The sequence below is a fragment of the Alternaria burnsii genome (genome assembly GCF_013036055.1).
Source record: "Alternaria burnsii strain CBS107.38 chromosome Unknown 698, whole genome shotgun sequence".
Classification (NCBI taxonomy): domain Eukaryota; kingdom Fungi; phylum Ascomycota; class Dothideomycetes; order Pleosporales; family Pleosporaceae; genus Alternaria; species Alternaria burnsii.
The window spans coordinates 1275101-1296397 of NW_024066111.1; the positions used below are offsets into that span (position 1 = coordinate 1275101).

At 51.7% G+C, this 21297-nt stretch overlaps 4 protein-coding genes across 4 annotated transcripts; 2 read left to right on the forward strand and 2 right to left on the reverse strand.

Annotated features, from left to right (window-relative positions):
• Positions 1-49: 49 nt before the first annotated feature.
• Positions 50-7121, reverse strand: GT037_004598 (uncharacterized protein; the record flags this gene model as incomplete). Its single annotated transcript, XM_038929645.1, has 5 exons — positions 50-923; positions 1215-1371; positions 1435-1717; positions 2290-6562; positions 6673-7121. 5 exons carry the CDS (start codon positions 7119-7121, stop codon positions 50-52), a joined length of 6036 nt encoding a protein of 2011 aa, XP_038787917.1.
• A 506-nt stretch (positions 7122-7627) lies between these two features.
• GT037_004599 (t-snare affecting a late golgi compartment protein 2) lies at positions 7628-8906 on the reverse strand (the record flags this gene model as incomplete). Its single annotated transcript, XM_038929646.1, has 3 exons — positions 7628-8241; positions 8291-8823; positions 8884-8906. The coding sequence occupies 3 exons, from the start codon at positions 8904-8906 to the stop codon at positions 7628-7630; spliced, it is 1170 nt and encodes a 389-aa protein (XP_038787918.1).
• A 469-nt stretch (positions 8907-9375) lies between these two features.
• Positions 9376-10023, forward strand: GT037_004600 (calmodulin; the record flags this gene model as incomplete). The annotated part of the gene is made up of 4 exons (XM_038929647.1): positions 9376-9438; positions 9539-9680; positions 9728-9940; positions 9989-10023. The coding sequence occupies 4 exons, from the start codon at positions 9376-9378 to the stop codon at positions 10021-10023; spliced, it is 453 nt and encodes a 150-aa protein (XP_038787919.1).
• Positions 10024-17058: 7035 nt separating this feature from the next.
• GT037_004601 (von willebrand and ring finger domain-containing protein) lies at positions 17059-20382 on the forward strand (the record flags this gene model as incomplete). Its single annotated transcript, XM_038929648.1, has 3 exons — positions 17059-17437; positions 17489-19151; positions 19203-20382. The coding sequence occupies 3 exons, from the start codon at positions 17059-17061 to the stop codon at positions 20380-20382; spliced, it is 3222 nt and encodes a 1073-aa protein (XP_038787920.1).
• Positions 20383-21297: the final 915 nt, after the last annotated feature.

Below are 21297 nucleotides of genomic sequence, written 5' to 3' on the forward strand. Positions count from 1 at the left end.
TCTCAGCATGAACATTACATTACACTGGTATCCCTACTAGCCAGTGGCTCTACTTGTCCCTTGGCCCCTTCGTCCAAGCTACAACAACCGCCGTCCAATATTTTCTTTGGTCCTCTCTTATGTGCCCACAATGCGGACTCTTCTCAAACTGAACCTTTGTCACATCCCACCCCTTTGCCTTGGCGATATCAGCATGTTCTTCTGCCTCCTCGAAACCCACCATCTGATCCGCCTTGCTATATAGATACACACGTGGCACCTTCGTATCAAACACCGACTCGTCATTCAGCTGCCGACACAAAACCACCATTTTATGCTCCCTTCCCATCAACTTATCGGCAATGAATGTACAAACAAGCAAGAGATGTACCAGTGCCCCACCAAACCAAACCCAAAACATACTTTTGGGAAGAGACGCAGATATCGCTGCGTGGCTCTTCATCCACGGACCTTTTGTCGGACTAGAATCGAGAATCTGTGCTCGCATCGGCAGTACTGTACCATACTTCTTCTTCCAAGCCTTCGCAAACTCATTGACTTGATTTCCGCCGCCGTTTGAAAAGCTGTGGACGAGGACTTCGTCTCCTGCAGTGATGTGTTCGGCTACAAGCTCTATTGCTGGCTGGAGTAAAGAGCTATAGGAAGAGGCGCTGCGGAACATGTCTTGAGTGAAGCATCGTACTAGTAAGATGCGGGATGTCGGGAAAAACTCTTGGTAGGTGACTGTATATTTGGCAATGTGCTTTGCAGCCGCGGCGTTCCAGGCGAAGAGGAGGATGAGTGGTGTTTGATCTTCAGGCTGAGTCAAGTATGGCGGCGAGGTCCAGAGGTATGTGTTGTGGCCTATCTTTTGGAAATTGGATAGTGGTTTTGCGATATCTGCTGCTGGTGGGGAGGTTGCTGGCTCCATTTCTGTATGTTGACTTCAAGTAGTGAGATCAGCAGGCCAACACCTCTTCTGCATCAGAGTTTATATAATATAGGCAAGGCAAAGGATGGCGTAAGGCGTTCTATATGATAGGCATGTTTGATCATACAAGTCGAGTCTACGACCTTGGCGTGAAGGAGCAACCGAGCCGAGGTAACACGTCATTAGTCACCTACTTCCTCTTCTCGCAACGCATACCATATCTGCTCCACGTCGTGCTACTTCAATGCTGGGTCATCCATTCTGATATATGGATGCCTAGACCCCAGTGCCGTTGCGCCCGAACAGCCATGCAGCTCCAGAACTCATCATCGCACCTGCCTGTGCTGCTCCGGCGGCAATACTCGCGCCATATCCGCCCATCGCTGCACTTTGAGCCGTCGCGTAGATGCCACCGGCGGGTACATAGCCGAAGAAGCTCATGATGGAAGTTGCTGCTGAGCCTGCGACATCATCAGTATCGAATACAGTGTGAGCCTCTGTGTACTTAGTAGGCAGGGACTTACCCGCGACGGGCCCGCCCGCACTTAATCCAAGCGCGTTGAAGAAAGGTACAGTAGCGGCTGCAGGCGTAAGAAGTACGACACCGTTGACGACGTGGAACACTGTTTGGTAGGGATGTGCTGCGATCCAGTCGAGAAGCGGTTGTGTAGCTGCCATCGTTGCGTTCATGTTTGATACTAGTAGTCGCAAGTGGCTGGGATCAAATGATGTGTGTGCGTGAGCCTTCACTAATGATTGCAACGCTGTCCGACTAATTGCGAGATAATGAGAGATATTCAAGACTGACTAGAGAAGACTTCAGCCTGGTGAGTGGTGAGGGGATCATGCGGCTGAGCTGGCGGAGCTGCTGCTTTTGGTTGGTTGGGAACGTTACATACAAAGACCTCATTCTTGTACAAGAAACTTTGACTATCATTTGTAGCTTTGAACATATTACAGCTGTGTGATCAAACAGATGATTGTAAAAGTTTACGATTCGGTAACACTCGTTGCTAATCTGTTCTATTCTGTACCGCGAGACCTAAATTCGTGACCGCATGTTCACGCATATCATTTATGTCTTCGCCCCAGCCTCTTCCAGGTCAGCGAAATCTCCGCTAAAACTCTCTCTCTGGCCTTGGTTGCTTCGAAGATTCAGAGGGACGATTCAATCACTTTTTTCTTCTATCACCTCTGCGTCCTCATGCGTACTCACCGTATTTGAGTGCTAAATGAAAGTCACCGCACAGATAGTGTTTGATAGATTTTCCAAGAACAAAAAAACTTGTAGCGGCTGAAGCTACGGGGACGTCAATGGGGAAACGTTGATGAAAGATTCATCCCTATAACTCGCTGCCATCCTCATCGGCCTTCTTCACCTTCTTTTTGGCTGGCGTCTTGAGCGACTTCTGGATCGGCTTCTTTTTCACAATCTCCTCGATTTCTTCCTCTTCTTCATCAGCACCTCTCTTTCTCCCCTTAGCCAGCGTTACTGCTTTGCTACCCATCGCTTTCTCCCGTGCTGCCTTTGCAACCTTCGTCGAAGTCCTCTTCTTCGTACTACCATGTGGCTTATAGTCATCTACATCCTTCTTCCCCTTCTTGCCTTTCTTTCTCTTATCATCGTCCTCAATAGCATGTTCACTGTTCTCGGTGACACTAACATCCGATGGGAACTCAAATTGCGGTGTAGGTGTTTTCGTTGGTGTCTGTGTGCGAAGTCGCGCGCTACGTCTAATAGGTGTGGACGTTGTTGATGCTCCTTTGTTAGGACGAGGTTTCTTGACAGGTTTTCTTTCATCGACAGTGTCATCGTCAAATTGATCAGGAGAAGGCTGTTTACGTTTAGTACCTTCCAGAATCTTTGGTGATTTTTCCTTGGGAGTCTTCTGCGACTTGGTCGGTTTCTCAGTCAGCTTGCCTGGAAGAATTCCTTCGATCGTTGGGACGATATCAGGAGTCTCTTCGTTTTTGGCGGCCTTGATAGTCGCTGCAGCTTCTTTAGCTTTGACAGCTGCTATCTCGGTAGTTTCTGCGATCTCATCGGCAGCTTTTTGTTCAGCTTCCTTTCTCGCAGCCTCATTGTCAACGGTTCTCTTCTTCTCGGCAGCTATGGCATCTTTCACCTTCTTCCTCTCTGCATCCGCCTGCTTCATTAGTTCTTTCTTTTCCGCAGCAGCTTGTTTCTTCACATGTTCTGCCTTCTGTTTGGCTTCTTCTTTCGTGGCCTTCTCGTCAGCGGCTATGTTCTTAGCAGCCGCTCCAACCTCTTCTACCTGCCTCCTGATTTCAGCATTCTGACTCTTTGCTTCATCTCTCTTCTTCTTTTCTTGGACAACCTTATTCTCAGCAGCAATCCTGGCCTCCTTCTCCGCCTCTGCTGTTGCGATGGCAGCTTTTTTCACTTCAATGAGCCTCTTCTTTTCAGTAGCTTGCTCTTCAGGCCTTCCTTTTTCTTCTGTAGTCCTTCCTTTTACTGTGCTCTGTGCGAAGCCAACGTGTTCAGATGTCTGGTGTGCGGCTTGATCGCTCTCACTCGATCCCTTGTTGGGTTTCCTCTCAAACTTGGGAATTCTCTCATTTTGCCCAGTAGCAATATCACTGGCTGACTGCTGAGTTAGCTTGAGCTTTCGCGTTGTATAGATAGCTTCGAAGCCCTGCTGAGCTGTGATAGTCTGAGTTGCTGTGATCCGTTTAGTTTGCATTGCAGGAGTGAATCTCGTCGGCCGAGGATCGTCCTCATCCGAGCTCGTGGATTCCGAACTAGATTTTTCTGAGCTGTTCTCAACAGGACTTGTCTGCGACTGCTGTGTACCGTGTGGAAGGGCACCAGGTCTCGTGTTTGTAGACGCAAATTTCGAAGTCGGCTTCTCTGTCCGATGTGCGTCCTCTTGCACTGGCTCTCCTCGCCGTTTACGCTCTTCGGCAGCATAGTCGGTCATGTGCTTCACAAGCTTCAAGCCGTTCGTATGTTCTGTGCGATCACATGGTACAAAGATGTCTTCTGGACGGAAGTCATGCATGCGTTTTAGCAGAAGATCTCGAGTATCCCGCAGTATGTCTCGTGCAATCGTAGCGTCTTCGACTTGTGATACGGCGCCCACTCGACGAAGACTATGAACAGTTTCGTCTCTTCCGTACACATCCTCATTCAGCTGTTCGGCGTGACCTCGCATTTCAGCGCGCCAGGTTCTCTGGGCAACACCACGAATGTGGCGACCGTAGATTCCTGTCAGCCTTCTTTCAATGTCTTCTGGCCTCGGTGTCACTGCTGGAGGATCTCTAACAAGATCTTCTGATGAGGAGAGTAGAAGTGAAGCCTCAAGTTCTTCTTCTTTTCGCGCTGTTTCTCGTGCTTGCTTGATGGCCTTTTGAAGCTGTTCTTTTTCGCGCTTATCTCCTGCCAGCTTGTGTGTTTTGTATAGGTCAGTAGTTTTGTTGCTCGAAGATGGATGCGATGTTGGACATCTCGCCTCATTTGTACCTCTATGCAAAGCAAGTTCAGCAGTGCCTGTAGGCTCAGGTGTCCATAGAATCCAACTGCGTCGTACAAAGCGGCCGCCAGGCCATATTTTTTCTTGTGCTGCATGCATGTGCAGCTTGAAGTCACCCGCGACGTGATGCAGGAGATCTTCTTGTGTCTGCATATGGCCCCGCTCGTCCGCATAACCAAACATTACCCAGGTCTCTTTTGGGTTCAGAAGTTGGCGGAGACTCCAACTACCCACACTATCGAAGTTCTGAGGCATTCGCAACCGTAGTTCCTTCAAGTTCGTCATTTGAGGTGCATATTCGGTCCAGAATCGGTGCCAACCAACGGCTTCTCGCTCAAATGCAGCACGACGGGCGACCTGGTGCAAGGTCTCTGGTATGGATCTGTCCGTCTCGGGGTCATCGTAAAAGTGTTCATCAGCGAACTCCCCGGCCGGAGGACATGAGTCGAGGTTGTTGGCCAGCGGGACGCGAGTTTTCTTTCCGATAATCTTTTTGTTCGCCGTCTTCTGGGTATTGCGCTTCGATAATCGCGATGGCCGATCTTGCCATTGCTTCTTGAATGGGCTATTCTTAGTAAGGTGCCAAGGGCCGTTTGGGCGAGGACAATATGCTTCGGGTCGTCGATACGGTTGCCTTTTATCAATCTCTTCCAATCGCCGCTCGTCCAGAGGATTGCGTAGGTCGTAGAAAATACTCAAGGTATCGATGTGAGCTGCTATTGTTCCCAAACCAGCATCGGGCGGCGCTTGAAGCGATTTCTCCCATGCATCTGAGTTGTAAGGCCAGCCCCAGTACAGGCTGGACTCATCAGGGTTGCGACGGCCCATGAGAAGATGGATTGGTATGCCGGCGTCTCGCATGATCTGTAATTGCCTAGAAACCTCACCTAAGAGTACCTCATTCGTACTCCTAGTTGTGTTGCCAAGTTTGTATTGTTGTTCCAAGCTGGAGAATGCAACGTCCAGGTTTTCCTTCGCACTTTCCATACCGGAACTTACAAAGTAGTCCCAGTCGAAGATTGGCCGCCATGCAAAAGTCGCGTTCAACCAAGTGTATGCTTCTTTGAGTCGATCTGTTGTCAGCTGTTTGTAGTCCCGACCCTGGTCCATAGATAGTGTAGGGACAGGTTGGTACTTCTGGATCATGGTGAAGGGATGTAGGGGAATCGTGCTATTGACCTGCCATTCAGGGTTCAGTGAATATAGACTGTAGTCCTGAGATGCAGCAATTCGACCCGCGTCATGCAGCTTCACCAACATGGATGGCAAAGAATTTACATGTGTCCTTTCAAGGCTACCGAGTAGTTCTTTGTGGTGGTTCTCGTCTTTGTTTCCACATTTCTTCCGGCTTTCGAGCTTGCTTCGATCACACGTGTAATTGCGGATATCTGACCCTCCCTTCGCTTTATATGGTTCGTTCTGAAATGTAGGCCTTGCGTCGAGCCTCTCGAATGCGGGACTTCCAGAAGAACTCGAAACATCTGACGTGTAAGGAATGTCTTCTGGCGCTGGTAAAAGCCATCTCGATGATGCAGATAGGAGCTTGTTGTGTTGTTGTTTGTAAATATCAAAACGAGCCTTCGAAGCTGCCTTCGAAGCTGCCGATATGACATCATTGTCTGATATTTCCGTGGAAGTATTTCTGAGAGGGTATGTCTGAGCCCAGGCTCCAAGATCGAGACCTATCTGATCTATGTTCAGCCTGTCCTCTGCATGTAGAGCGACTAGTAGCTGATGTAAGAAAGGAATCGAAAGCCGGAGTTCAAGAGCCGTGACGCTGGACGGTGTACGTATCTTGATGCCCCTGATGAAATCACAGACGTATTCGTGTCCACTAAGGCTCGGTGGTGGGATTTCTTCCCGGTATTTTCCGCGGATAGATAGCGTTTGGAGATTCGTACAAAGCGGTAGGAAATTATCGAGCAGGATCCGTGGAGCGACAAGTGAAACATCTCGGAAATCTGGAATACCAAGCCATTTCAGTTTAGGCGCCGTCTCTCTTACAGGACACACGCTGGGTATACGAAGAAAAAAGTATGCCCATGTGTCAGTCATAGTTAACGGAGGCTCATTTGCATAGCCCTTGTATGGCTGGACTGTGAAAAGTGCAATGTCGCTCAAGTCCAGGGCTTCAAGCGACGGCAGATTTCGGAATATCCTGGAAAAATGTCAGCAATCGGCTTCATAGTTGTACGAATTCGGTTGGGATTGCGGGAAGCCGAAGGTCTTTTTGTTGTTTATGATGTAGACGAACTAGAGAAGACTCACCACGTCAGATCCTCTATATTCATCCAATGCGCCACTGCCATCTTTGCAACCCAATGGCGTCTCTCTGCATGGTTATCGATTAGGTGTCGGAATCGTTGCCATGCTTCTTGAGGATACGGGTATCCAGCCTTTTCACCTTTGGCAGCTGTGAAGCCTCGTTGACGCTCCCAAACAAGCTGTTTCTTGTGTTTGGAGGCGCTTTCATCTTCAGCATCCACCCCATGCCAGTCCCAGTACGTGAATGGTTCGTAATACACAGCTCGCAGGGCTGTGTTTGCATCTTTGCCGCCTACTCTGTTCTTGTACAGAGCAATATAGAGCATAGCACTGGCCTGTCTGCCTGCATACCGACAAATCCGTGTGGTAACATGCTCGCTCAAGGGCCAATGTCCTGGGTGCCTGGGCGTGATGTAAAATGGGGGCCAGAATTTGCTTTTCTTCAGGTTCATGATGAGGAGTAAACTGCTCCGGTGTCCTAGAAGAATCCAAAATACTATGAAGGTCATCAGAAGCCCCAGCAGCACACGCAAAGCAGCATGAGATGTATAGACAGCCTCTCCAAACAAATTTTGGACTGCCAAAACATGGAGTCTTTGTTCAGCAAGACTGCAATGGTGTTCCTACCTTGCGCCTTCCGCATGCGGGCTACAAAGGCAGTCGTGGTTTCTGTCGAGGCACATGGCAATTGCCGTCTTTGTTGAACAGCCACGCGCCACTGACTCTGGACTAAGCATAATGAAGTTTGAACTTGCTGAACGGATCCGGCGATCACAATCTTTGGGCATCCACTGAAGAAGCGAAACTGTTCGACGAGTCTGAGCACGGTACTTGGAACGTGGACACATGTGTAGAACCGCCTGTTTGATAGAGAGTCATCGAAGGTTAGCAGGTACACAGTGAGACTGGACGGTACGAGGCAGCAATCATGATTTATCCATTTCTAAAAGAACGGCCCTTAGAGCGTCAAAGGGTGGTCTTGGACCCCCTGCCATAACCGCCGTTTTCTTCGGTGCCATACGCGACTCGTGCGCATGCTGGTTGATTGTCGTCTGGTTCTTATCGCTGCCGCCGGCGGGACATCTGGCACTTGTGGAGCGGCCGGCGCATCGTTTCCGCCTCTTCTGCTCAGCTTGAGCGATAACAGTATGAAGACAGCTGCGATCAAGATAGCCAACAGTAGCATAATCTTCCTCTTGATGGTTCGCTTTTGATATCCCGACGCCACTTTGAGTTCCTTGTCTGCTTCTTTGACGTCTCGCGACATGTTCTCTACATTGTAATCTATGCGGTCCAGCATGCTGCCTTGATCGATGACCATGGTCTGTAGCTCCTGAAAGATGTTTGCTAGCTCAATGATACCTTGGGCGATGTCTTCAATTTCGCGCTCGCGTTGGGCTATGATGGCTTCGTTGGGGTCATGGCGCATGCGCTGTTGCTTTGTCTGCAGAAGCGTGGATTGCGAGAAGGAGCGATCGGCATCGGACTCTTGCAGGGCAGGGTCGTTGTAGGGGTTCTGCACGGGTGTCGCAGAGCGGAAGGGCGAGGTAAAGCCGCCGAGGTCGCGTAGTTCTGGACAAATCATCAGCACTGCCCATGTTTTGTACTGGGCATGTCTCACTCTTCAGGTAGGCCGACTGCTTCTTGCGGAACATGGCGCTCACTTCGCCGACACGGGTAGCCAAGGAGATCTTGAGATTCTGTGCCATGACTTCTTCGCCCTGGTTGATATTGCCCTGCTGCTTGGCTTCGCGCACCATGGTCTCTATACGCTTGATGGCTAGCTGGCACTTTTGGAAGAGGCGTGTGATGCCCTGGGTGAGGTGTTCAATCTCGCGCTCTTCCCGCTTTTTGACGTCTTCATCGTCGAAGCCCGGCAGCACGTGCTTCTGGTGTAGCTGGTCGAGCTTGCGTGTTTGCTTGGCTATCTCGGCTAGGTGTTCGGTGATGTCGTCCTGGATGTCCAGCCATCGTGGAGGCAGCAGGTCCATTTCAATCACGGCATCGCCGTCGTCTTCGTATGCGCCGCTGGCCATGAGCCCCTGCCGCTCGTCGGACATGCGCCTGCTGTCGCCGAAGCCATTGGAGCCTGGGCCGCCATAGCGCGTCTTCTTCTGGGGGTGGTGGGAGTAGGACTGGCGGTAGGATATAAAGCTACGCAGCTACGTCAGCGAGGGAAGGGCAGGGCGGTCGGAAGCGGCAGCAGCAGCATACAGATTGGTTCGGTCCCGCCACATGCTGGGCTGGCGAGGGTCAACAGGGCTAGGTCATGGCAGGGCACACGGAGTAGAGTGTGGATAGTCGACTTTGGAGTGAGGCGCATTCGCAGCGTGGTAGACGTGTCTGGGCGGTGCAGCTGAAGCCGCCTTCCCGCTCTGGGCGGCGCTAGCGCCAGCTTCCCAACAGCAGGGCCGCACTAGATAGGGCCGTCTGACAGCCTGCTCCACTCCAGCCCATCTTCTCCAGCCGCAAACACTACTGGCATCTCCTTCACACCGCACCTGCGCCTCTGCTATATCTCAAACCCGGCCCAGCCCAACATTCGCACTCGACCAACAACCTCCCTCCCCCTTGCTGCCAGACACCACGCAAACAAATCATGGTGTGTAGCCCCGCGCCGTCCGAGCACATTCCCAAACATACCCCGCCCTGCAAAACACCACGATAGCCTGCCCGCCAGCACCAGAGCGCATCGCTAACAGGTCCATGCAGGCCGATTCTCTCACCGAGGAGCAAGTCTCCGAGTTCAAGGAGGCCTTCTCTCTGTTTGTAAGTGCCCTCCCCATCCTCTGCCATGCCGCGCGGCTGCCTGGGAGCCCTGGGGGGCCTGCGCAATCACCAACATGCAGCTGACGACGTCGTCTTGTAGGACAAGGATGGCGATGGCCAAATCACCACCAAGGAGCTAGGTACCGTCATGCGCTCGCTCGGCCAAAATCCCAGCGAGTCTGAGCTCCAGGACATGATCAACGAGGTCGATGCCGACAACAACGGCACCATTGACTTCCCAGGTGCGCCCCTCCATACCAGTCCAAAGTACCACAGCTAACTTTTGCAGAATTCCTTACCATGATGGCCCGCAAGATGAAGGACACCGACTCCGAGGAGGAGATCCGGGAAGCCTTCAAGGTCTTCGACCGCGATAACAACGGTTTCATCTCCGCCGCCGAACTGCGTCACGTCATGACTTCTATTGGCGAGAAATTGACCGATGACGAGGTCGACGAGATGATCCGGGAGGCTGACCAGGACGGTGACGGCCGCATCGACTGTAGGTTGCAGCCGCCTACATCACAAGTGGGATGCTAATACACACCAGACAACGAGTTCGTCCAGTTGATGATGCAGAAGTAAGCGTTTGAAGTTGCGGGTGCTGAATGAATACACGTATCATGACGGTGACACGGCCGAGGGTTAACGGCGACGAGTGACGGGACAATTTGAGCTTCTTGGCGTGTCTTTGTACGACGGATTCGAATGCTTGCAACCTGAGTCGGTTGGCTCATTTGTCAGCATCTCCGGAGGAATGACTCCAATACCTTATCCTCAATCCACATTCTCACGTGTTTTTGCTCTGCTCCTTGAGTATGATGAAAAGCTTCCCCTGAAAAGTGTTGAGCCACATTCAAAACTCCAGGGTTCGCAAGACATGCAGGGCACCACGGCTATGAGGCGGTGCACATACAAGCTTTGGCCGCTTAGCGTGTGGGTCCATTGCTGATCAGTCCCCTCACAAACACGAGCGCGCGCCCTGCGCTCGAGAAAAGACTTCACCGTGCCCTTTAAGGGTGAGCCTTTTCCCTTTGCCCAACACGTCTTGTGGATTGCGATCTTCAGATATCTGATTGTGATGGCCTGATGCCTCGAGCTCAACTAATGTCTCTGTGACCGAACACTGAGGCCAACGGCGGCTTTGCACAAGAGGACATGGTACCTACAGCACGTGTGGCTGTGCATATCGCTCTCCACCTCAGCTTACTGTAGGGGAGGGATTCGTATACTCTGTATAGTCGTAGTGGTACGTATGGCGCGTAAGCATGTAACACCACGAGTAGGCACCGTACCTGGTCCCTTCCTCCAGCGTGACAGGCAATATTCGCCTATACCTGTATTGCGTGCTCTTCAACGTACATATCCAACTAGCATCATCCCTAGGGCGATCTCTAGCATGCCTCTGGAGTTGGTTAGAACAGGAGGAAATGAGTATTGTATGACTACCGCTTTGACTTGTGGGTTCTGCTCAGGCATCCACTCTAGTCTTTGAACTCGAACAACCACCGCTTATATGCGACCCAGCACCATGGGCAAAGTTTTCCTACAACTTTATCAGAAGGATCAACAACTTGGTGATATCACCGGGCAGAAGTTATAGACGAAACATCACCTAAGACGGTAATGAGGATCTTCGTTACAACAAGTCATGTAAAAGGACCTCGGAACGTTACCTAGGTACCGCGATGGCAACTCCCGTTCGACGATATCCACCCACGAAACCCACTTACGATACCTGACTTGACAATCCTTGCTCGGGGAAAACCAGCCTGGTTATCTCACGTTGCTGATCTTGGCAAGAGTCGTCGTCATGTCGGACGGTCGCTTTACTAACGGCTGCGGATGCGGCTCACTTGGCCTTGGCCAAGAGGGAGCCGCAAACGCTGCGCAACGGCTTTCCTAGGTTCTTGACTAAGGTTATTTCTCCGACGGACGGGGCGACGTTTCGGCGCGCCTTGGGTTGTGGAGACACGACTGACTCTCTTCTCTTTTGTTCAAGTAAGAGACGAAAGAGGCCAGGTTTGGATTTGGAGGCAGAGGTGGAGAGATTGCGTGGTTTACTGAGTCATAATATCGCTGGGCTCGCTGGGGTAGGACAGAAATCGTCCATGTGTTGGAGTAGCCATTACACTGGAACCATGTCTAAGTCTTTGTAATAGAAACTGTCCTTGATATCGAAAGTTCGAGGAGGCACTTCTGACAGCTGACAATTGAAAATAAAAAAACGGTACAGCATGAGCTGAGATGACAAAGAGATTTGTGAAACCCATACTGTACCAGTTACACCTACCATTATCGGGAGAATACCCACGGCGGTAGTGTGATGCCGAATGCGGGGAGATTTGGGGGCAGTTCAACCATACGTTCGACAGTGTTTCAAGATTACTAATCCGCCGTTCGCGAGGCTGTCAAGTGTCTTCAGTAGTGCCTAACACTTGTTGTTGCTCTGTGCTATGGTACGAAGCAGCTGTTGCGAGCTGTACGTGCCGAGGATATGAAACTCGAGACCCTGGACAATGCCTAACGGGAAGTGGAGGTACCGGGTGAAGGCACTGGGTAGTATCGACTCTGGTGGATGTCAGAGGCGTATGGTCCATAGGATTCAGATGTGATTGAGAATAGCATATACACCATTCCCTTCATGTTGGTTTGCTCCAGCGACCAATTGTGGTAAACGTAACACTTTCTGTTAACTTCGATGCCATCAGGTATTGGTTGATCAGCTAGATGTACGCATAAGCCATCGTCTTTCATGTCGCAAGACTGCTCAAACAGTATGTCGCCAACTCGATAGTCCCTCACCGGCTTATCTGATCTTCGTTCTAATGCTCAGCCGAGAACAGTCCATGCAAAGTTGTCACTCGTTTTGTCTAGACAGCGACTGTGCCAGACCCTGCATGCAGCCGCGATATTCTCCGGAGTGACACCAGTAGCGCTTTATTGGCTCCTCCCGGCTCTTCGATACGAGAATAGGTTCGGAACCAAAGGCAAGCACCCGAGTGGTTCGGGTCTTTGGTGCGCGTGGAAGCTTAACTTGCTTCACTTGATGCTCTGATCGTAAAAAGGTTCTGTGTTTCTGTGATGATGACGCTGTATTTGGGTATCTACAAACGATTCAAAGTGTGTTAGGTCGATGGGACGACTAGCGCAAACACTTCTGACCGTCGATCTTGGGTACATATGCGTCCCTGGTACCATCTCGATGAATTCTATTTGTAAGCACATCTGGACTGTGTGAGGCAGACTCTCACAAAGGTTGTGCTCGAATAGTCTGCTCAGCGCGAGTTCGAGAGCGATCGGGTTCGTGAGTCGCCCACTCTGAGACGCATCTAAAAGCATGGGCCTTTAACGTACGTTCATCTCCAGCTACCATTCCTTACTTGTGCGCATCGAAATCCCGTAGACAAGCAGGGATTCTACATGATAGAGAAGTACCGAGGCTAGTGATTTTTAATATACAGTGCCGCCCAGGGACGGCTTCAATGCCATATACGATGTGTCTCCCGTGTGTACAGTAAAATGTAACGGAGAAAAGACCAGACCAAGGTTTAGCGAAAAGGTCGGTCTGACTGTCGTGCTATGTGTGTAAATTGGATATCAATTGTCTTCTCGTATAGCGGGAACGTCATCAACCGAGGACACTGTCCTTTTACTAGTCACACAACGCGTCAAGTATGAGGTGGCACTAGACCAAAGGCTTCGCGGACGCAAGGACGTCAAGTGTGATGATGATGTACGGCGCATGTTCTGTGAATAGCGTTGCCGTGTAGCAGTAGGTTGAACCCTACTCGATTGCGCACACAACGTGGCTGCCAATCGTGGAGCTCGGACCTTACTCCAGGGTTGGGTTCCCAGGAATCTGAAGCAAACAAACTGTACAGTCAACTCCTGACGCTGTTCAGCTGAGGCTGAAACGTAGACACGAACTCAGAGGCCGTGTCAGGATACGTCACTTTATGCCTAGTGTGTAGCTCGAGCTTTTTGAGCGAACGTGTGGTATTCTTGTACCCGAAATGACCATTCATGGGCGAATAAGGCGGAGTGTGTTCCGCCAGCACATACCGAGCTAAACGTTCCGCTTGGTAACATGGGAGACCCTTAAGTAGGTATACCCAATAGATACCTGACGGTGCAGGGTACGCCAGACGATGCATTAGTCGAACTATAGGCGTTCTTTGCTGAAGTGGTCAGTATCGTGTAGTCGTAGCTGATATATGCTGTAGAGGTAAAGATCTAGCTACAGGCGCAAGGAAATCGATGAGGGAGCATCGCGTTTGAGGTAGAGCCGTGGTTTGTCACGAGTGGGTGATAGTGTCGTTGTTGCGGACAATATTAGCTTGGGTGGTGGAGGGTCTGGGGAAGGGTATCCAGGCGTATCAGCGGCGCTGCGCCGAGGCAATGCAAGTCACAGCCTGTACGTCGCTGACCGGAGTTCTTCCGGTATTGCATACAGAAAACGTGTGGCACATACTTCAGCAAGGTTTCTTGCCGTCCTAACAGTGCGTTACGCCACTCACTCGAACCCCTTGAGTACCAAATAGGGCCTCGCGTCGGACGTATGTGTGCTATGCGCTGAGGCTCAGTATGACGACATATGTACGCCCAAATGAATGTAAGCAACCAGCAAAAATGTGCATCTCTATCGCTAAATTTCGACGGCTGTTATCCGCGCCAGGTTAATGATTCGGTACTGTGACAAATTAGTTGTAAGAATATGCTGAATGAATGGCTGGGAAGTCTTCCGCAAAAAAGGGGACCTTCTAGAAGGAGTGGGGAAAGATATCAGCACAAGAGGCGGGAAGGAGCGCACATGATCGTCATGGATCCATTGATAGATCTTGTGGCTTGAATTGGGCGTAAAAAAGGCCATGAAACCTGAGTTTGACGAGGTGGCTTCCGTAGTGGTGTGGTGGTTTTGCTGGCGCACACTAGATGGGAGGCTATTCGAGATCGCCAAAAACTAGCGCACTGCATTAGTCGCATTACCACACGTTGACTGTAGGCAGAATAGCTCCGATGGTCAACGGAAGATGAGAACCAAAACCTCGAGGGAGATCGTCGTGCTACCGTATCTCGTAGCAGGATATCCTTGGCACAGTTAGGTATCCATGGACTACGACGGCTACGAGAGATAGGGATCAGAGCAACAGTAAGGTCACCCAAGAGTCATTCATACCCAGAGCAAGCGAAGCTAATGCTACTTCCAGAAGGTCGACTTTTTAATGTAGTGGAGGTAGTGACCAGATCACCTACATGGAGCTCGCGATTGCAGCGAAAACCTTGGATATGCGGTGAGTACGACCAAAGGCCGCATCAGTAGCTTCGGAAAGGCGCTTAGCCACATGGCAACCAAGGTATCAGGCAACCAGCACCAGTCGGAGAGTGGAGAGGCAAGACAACCGAATGGTTCGAATAGTGAGGCGCCTGTCACAATGGTGACAGCACCTGTTCGCGTCTTCCGCACCTACTGATAACCATCGTACAGTACGACTGTACCACAGCCGTCAAAGGGAAAGGCTGTGGAAGGTAGCCATGTATGATTAGAAGACTGATATACCTAGGCTTTTCTCTTTTCTTTGCCTGTGTCTGCGCTTGCTCGGCTACACTATGGGCTGTACGAACGGCGCTCAGCCGTGGCGGGATCTGAGCGAATCCGTACATCTGCCGGCTAAAAATGCAGGGTAATGCAGACTTTGTTACTGACAGCGACAGGAAACACAAGTGATGAAAAGCTATTGTGCATAGCTCGTACAGTGCCTGCAGTCAAAGCACACGTAATGGCAATCTGCCGCGGAAAATTTGTGCATCCAATCCGATCACAAGATGCGCGTATCTTGCGGGTGCAGGAGACTGCAGAAAAGGATAGCCTGGATAATCTGGTGCAACAATTTCGTGCTGCATATTTGCACACACGAGATGCGATTCGCCCTACTGTAGATCCGGAGATCAAAATATTGCGATGGACGTTGCTGATTGAGTAGTTGGAGATCCCGCATCTCGAAAGTTCATCATGACGTTGATGCATCCACGTGCGTGCCATGTGCTGATTGCGCAAATACCCGCCTGGGGCCGGAAGATCCAAGGGACCACTATACCTACAGCGTCGTACGTCCGACACGAGTGTCTTTGAGCAACGTATCAAGTTCGGTGAAGCTCCAAAGATACGTTGAACAATAAGCAAGGTTCCGGTGGAAGAGATAAGATGCACCCAAGTTCGCGATGGTGGTGCATTTTCGTTACCAAGAAAACCTCAAAGATTATTGTGCGAAGGTAGTGTGACGCTCGCTTGCGCAACTGGAGTCCACTAGCCACGCATTACACGTGGAGAGAAATTGTTTCCCTCAAGTCACCCCTTCGTGAAATGCTCCTGGCAGGATTCGTGGGAGTTTTCTAGAAGTGGTGTGTTTCCGAGGCATCCCAGTTGCAGCCAAACTTTAACGGAAGAGACTGACTCAATGTTGAATCCGTGACGCTGGACAGTGGACCGTGGTTTAGGAGGGCCAGTGGAAAGCGCGCTCTTCAATGGGTCCAAACAGAGCTTCTAGCGCGTTCCCTATCTGGAAGAGGCAGCATGCAGGTTTTACGAGGAGTAAGTATTGCGGAGGAGGTGCAATGTCGTCACATTTGGGAAGAGGAGCCTCTTCTGTCATAAGTGTTTCCCCTGACGTGGAGTGTCTGGATCTCTCCTGATTCGACTCAGCTCGCCAACACTCAAGCGGGTATGTGGGCTGCCTCCCTACTCGGTTCGACGTGCTCACGGACGCAAAAGTTGAGGATTTGCAATGCGAACGGTCTCTGGCCCGCCATCATGGACCACTTTGCAGACTGAATCGCGGTGTAAAGTATTGGCGAATGATAGGCGAGGTGGCGCATGGCAGTCATTCCCAAGCCTCCCTATTTTCGAATGCCCTTCCGGTCGGTCGTTGCAGGGGACCAAGTGCGTCCGTCACGCCCCCGTGCAGGGGGTCGCGCGACATGCCTGCAGCCATGCATCGGTGCTGCTTGGTCTTCCCTGTAAACGGGATGCCTGCAGTCTTTCGGTCTTGTAGTGCAAGCCCGGGTGTGACAAAAGCCAGGGCATATCCTGCAGCTCCTTTTGAGTCCCTAAAGAAGCGTTACTTTATTTCAAGGACACATCCTAACGGGCCGGCGCATCACATTCTCCAATTCTGCACAGTTCATCCCAGCCAGGTCCGTGTTGCACGGCTCGAATCGCGTCGGGCACAATACCCCGGCTAACGCACTTTGCCGGTACCTGGTGCCTCTAACCTAAAGGTCCACCCAGCCCGCGGGCTCTTCAACGATCCTCCGTGTGCTCTCTCGATGCTGAAACGTGCTTGAGGCGATCCAAAAGTGAGCCCTGCTCCAGCCCCGGCCCTTCCATGTCGAACGGTTTTGAACTTTCTTTGTCTGGACGCCGCCGTCTTCACACACCCCACAGTCAGCCCAAGGACACCCTACACACGAACCTATACCAGCTCGGACTGTTGGGCGACAAGTACCACAAACAAGACAAGAAAGCAAAGAAAAGTGTCGAATTCAGTCCGGTCGTGGGCTCCAGCGATAGTACTGCTCTCCCTACTACCATTGTGACCTGTCTTGGAGCTCAGGCCGCTCATGTCTTTCCTAGGACTCCGTCCCCATTCGCGCAGTAGTCATACGACGAAGCCCTTCACCTCGCATACTCAACGATCCGACGCGACTCTTAGTTCACAACCCCCTCCTCGCTCCGGCAGGGGTATGGCAGGAGTAATGGATATCGAGCGAACCCGGACGAGACGAGACCGGACCTTCATTGGGAGCGAATGCTGTGTCTGTGAGGAGAATCTGGAGTACACATTGCGGGGCGAACGGATACTGCAACTCTCATGTGGTCATGTTTCCCACGAAGCGTGCTTCTATGAGTACATTCGCGAGTTCGAGTCGCAGCATTGCCCCACGTGCGATGCCACACTGGGCCTGGACACAAGCAGAGGTGGAAACGTTCTCGATCTTGGTAGGCAGCCCTCCGAGACAGCGCTGGCTAGCCATGCTGATGTGCGCGCAGAGAAACTGTCGACCATTGTGCGGTCAGTCCAAAATGAGCCGTCGCCATCGCAAGCAGCTGAGAGTCACCGGAGCGCGGCCAACACGCCAACACCATGGGATAACCAAACCGTGGCGTCAGAGCGACAGCACGACGACCACATGACCACTGGTCGTTCTCGCAATGGAAGCAACGCGTCGTCGGCGCGCTATCCACCCACCACCCACACACGCCAACGAGACAGCAGCCACAGCCGTGATCGTGGCTCCGATAGGGGCGCGTCGCTATCCAGGGCGCATGGACGTAGTGATTCTGGAGCGACGGGACTCGCTTCTTCCAACGACTATGCCCCAACCCACGACGGTCGGCGGCACGACTATGACGTGCAGTCCATGGAGACCAGTCTCAGCAGCCCACGTGGCCTACTCAAGAGCCCAATTCCTGCGCCAATAGTAACTGTCCGAAGTGAGTTTCCAACTCTAAGCAGATCGCGGCAGCAACAAAGCCTGACGTGTCTGATCACCGTCGAGGTGGTCGAGGGGAAATGGCGTCCGAACCTGGATGACATGCCTCGTGCATCGCCGCTACCTCCACTTGCAAGCGTTGCAGAGAGCGATTACGAGCGCAGCAAATCGCCCGCCACGAGCAGGCCTACTGAACCTCAATATGAGCCGACTGAGGTGCTGGATGAGATAACTGAAGACCTCCATGCCCGTGTCGACAATTGGCACGGTCTTGACTTTTCGCGCTTCGGGAAGCTGCGACTACACGGTCACATTCGCGTCGGCAAGGACCGACAGTCATGGCAAGAGCTCGAGTGCTACCTCTTCTCCGAGATGTTGATCTGCGTAAAAGAGAAGAAGATCGCGCCGCAACCACAATGGGATGGTGCAGCCCCGATCAAGAAGACAAAGTGCACCCTCAAGGGTTCTATCCTCATCAAGAAGCATCTCAACCAGGTCGAGCACTCATCGGACAACTTCATCCTAACCCTTAGCCTCTCTGTGGCGGAGCTGCCCGCTTTCCATCTGCAATTCCAGGATCGTAGCCAATTGGAGTTGTGGCGGCGCGCACTTATGGACATCCGCTTGGATTTCCCCACAAGCAACCGCATGGCAGAGTACGACCAGGACAATTCTGGAGCTGAGGAGGACGACTACCGTAGGCCTAAGCGGGTCTCATCAATCAACTCTTCCTATGGCGCCGCCAGGTCGACCATGACAGCACCTACCGAATACAGCGCCTCGCGTGGCGGTATGACAGAGCCCCGTATGTCTGCTTCAATACACGTGCCTGTTGACATTGTCGTTGTCATTCCAGTTTCGTCATCGATGCAGGGCTTGAAGATCAACTTGCTCCGCGACACATTACGTTTCTTAGTTTACAACCTGGGTGAGCGCGATCGCATGGGCCTTGTTACTTTCGGCTCCAGCGGTGGTGGTGTCCCCATTGTTGGCATGACTGGCAAGGCTTGGAGGGACTGGCCCAAAGTGCTTGACTCCATACGTCCTGTAGGACAGAAGAGCCTGCGTGCCGACGTGGTCGATGGAGCAAACGTAGCCATGGACTTGCTCATGCAGCGCAAGTCCAGTAACCCCCTCTCTAGCATCTTGCTTATCAGCGATTCTTCCACTTCCGATGCCGAGAGCGTTGATTTTGTCATCTCTCGCGCAGAGGCTGCCAAGTAAGCACTTGAATAACATCAGACACATAATCACCACTAACGCTCATCTAGGGTTTCTATTCATTCGTTTGGTCTTGGGCTTACACATAAACCAGACACCATGATTGAACTTTCTACGCGAACCAAAGCTTCGTATACATACGTGAAAGACTGGATGATGCTTCGCGAGTGTGCCGCGGGGTGCCTTGGTTCACTCCAAACTACCTCGCATCAAAATGTAAAACTAAAATTGCGACTACCAGAAGGCTCTCCTGCCAAATTCGTTAAGATTAGTGGTGCGCTACAGATCACCAAACGAGCTACTGGACGTGACGCTGAAGCAGCACTGGGCGACTTGCGTTTTGGCGACAAGCGAGACATCTTAGTCCAACTAGCCATTGCACCGGATACTGGCTCCCCAGAACAGCTTCCTCAGGACCCCTGGGAGTCGATCGTGTCTGGTCTGGAGGCTCTCGGTGGGCCACTCGACCAGGACGAGTCACGCACGCTCAGCGTCGAGGAAGTACCTCTGATCCAGGCAGACCTCACGTACGGCGATATCCTAAGAGAAGGATCTCTTTCACACCTGCCACGGCCATCATTGCTGGCCATTACTCTGCTACCTTCCGGGCCAAAGAAGAGCCCAACAGGAAGACCACCAACACCCCCTATCCCACCACACCCTCATGTTGTACAGCGACGCATGGAGTTGCTCACATCAGACATGCTTACACGCGCATTGACGCTTGTTTCGCGCGGCCAACACGAACGCGCACACCACCTCCTTAAGGAAACACGCAGTATCCTGAAAGGACTCGGCAAGGGAGGTCTTCCACCACTACCTCCTCCTGGCCACCGACGTAACGAACCATCAAGTGCAGCAGGCAGCACTGGGTCCGCGTCACCAACAACTCATAGCGCTAGTGGCGATTTACGTGCACGAACGCCCTCTCCCCACGCAGATAGCCCGTTCACTCCTGCGGCAGGCATTGACGTGAGGACTATGTATGCTCTTGACGCAGAACTTGAGTCCAGCCTTGAATGGATCAACCATCCTGCGGTCTTCGGCAGAGATTCGCGCAAAGCAGTACTACAAGCAATAGGTGTCATCTCATCACAGCGCGCGTACACATTCAGATCGCCATCCGAATCGCTTTGGGCAGAGCGCATTGCAGGCGTCAAGCGCCTGTCTGAGCGTGCGCGCGAGTGGCGCGAAACCGGCGACCAGGAAGCATTGATGGAGGAGAACTAATTTCGCACACGACCCTTCGAAGTCTTCGCATTTGCTTGCATATACCCTGTATCATACCGCATCCTTCTTTGGTATTATCTTTCCTTGCTTCTCTTCACGGCCACACTGTTCTTCGGCGATTTCATCACTAGGGCTACTTCTGGACTCTTCCCACTTTGGGCGGCTTCTTTCACTTTACATATCTTCTTGGGTTTATGATACCAAAACGGTCTACACTTTCTTGTGTTACGCGGATTCCCCTTGGCTTGCAAAAGTAGGAACTGGGGCGTCGCCATCATCACATCTATGCTTTAGAGGATACCACAGCTGCTTAGCGATTGATTAGCTACACCCACTTAGATGCACGAATATCACATCCTTGCCATACTTAGTACTGCATCTTTTACGCTACTCGAACAGACCAGCACGTTTACGCATGTTCAATAGCTCCACTCGGATACAAGCATCCGCATTTATGCTTGCCCTGAACCTGATAACCGTCATGTGCATCTTTCAACAAACGGACTATTGTACATCTCCACTTGCACTTAGTTAAGGCTGTCTTGGAACTCCACTACGGTGAATTCCGCTAGAGGACGCCATCGGTACGAGCCAAAGCCGGCAGAGCTACTACTTCGGTGTGTTCGGCGCATTACCCCTCACCTTAACGCTGTACCATTATATGTCTATAAGCCTACCACTATACATTCATACACGCATAGTTCATCTCAGCATGCAAGGGGTTCTATCGTCGATTTGTGCACGTGTGTATATGTAACTGCAAGAGCACTTTTCCTTCACACAACCTTGAGTACTCGGACCGAGGAGTGATTGGCAGTGCTAGCTGCCTCTGTTTCAGACGACCAACAATACATGAAACCCCCCCACCAACTGTTCACCTATGCATCGGGTGCAACTGGTTTTGTGTCACACGGA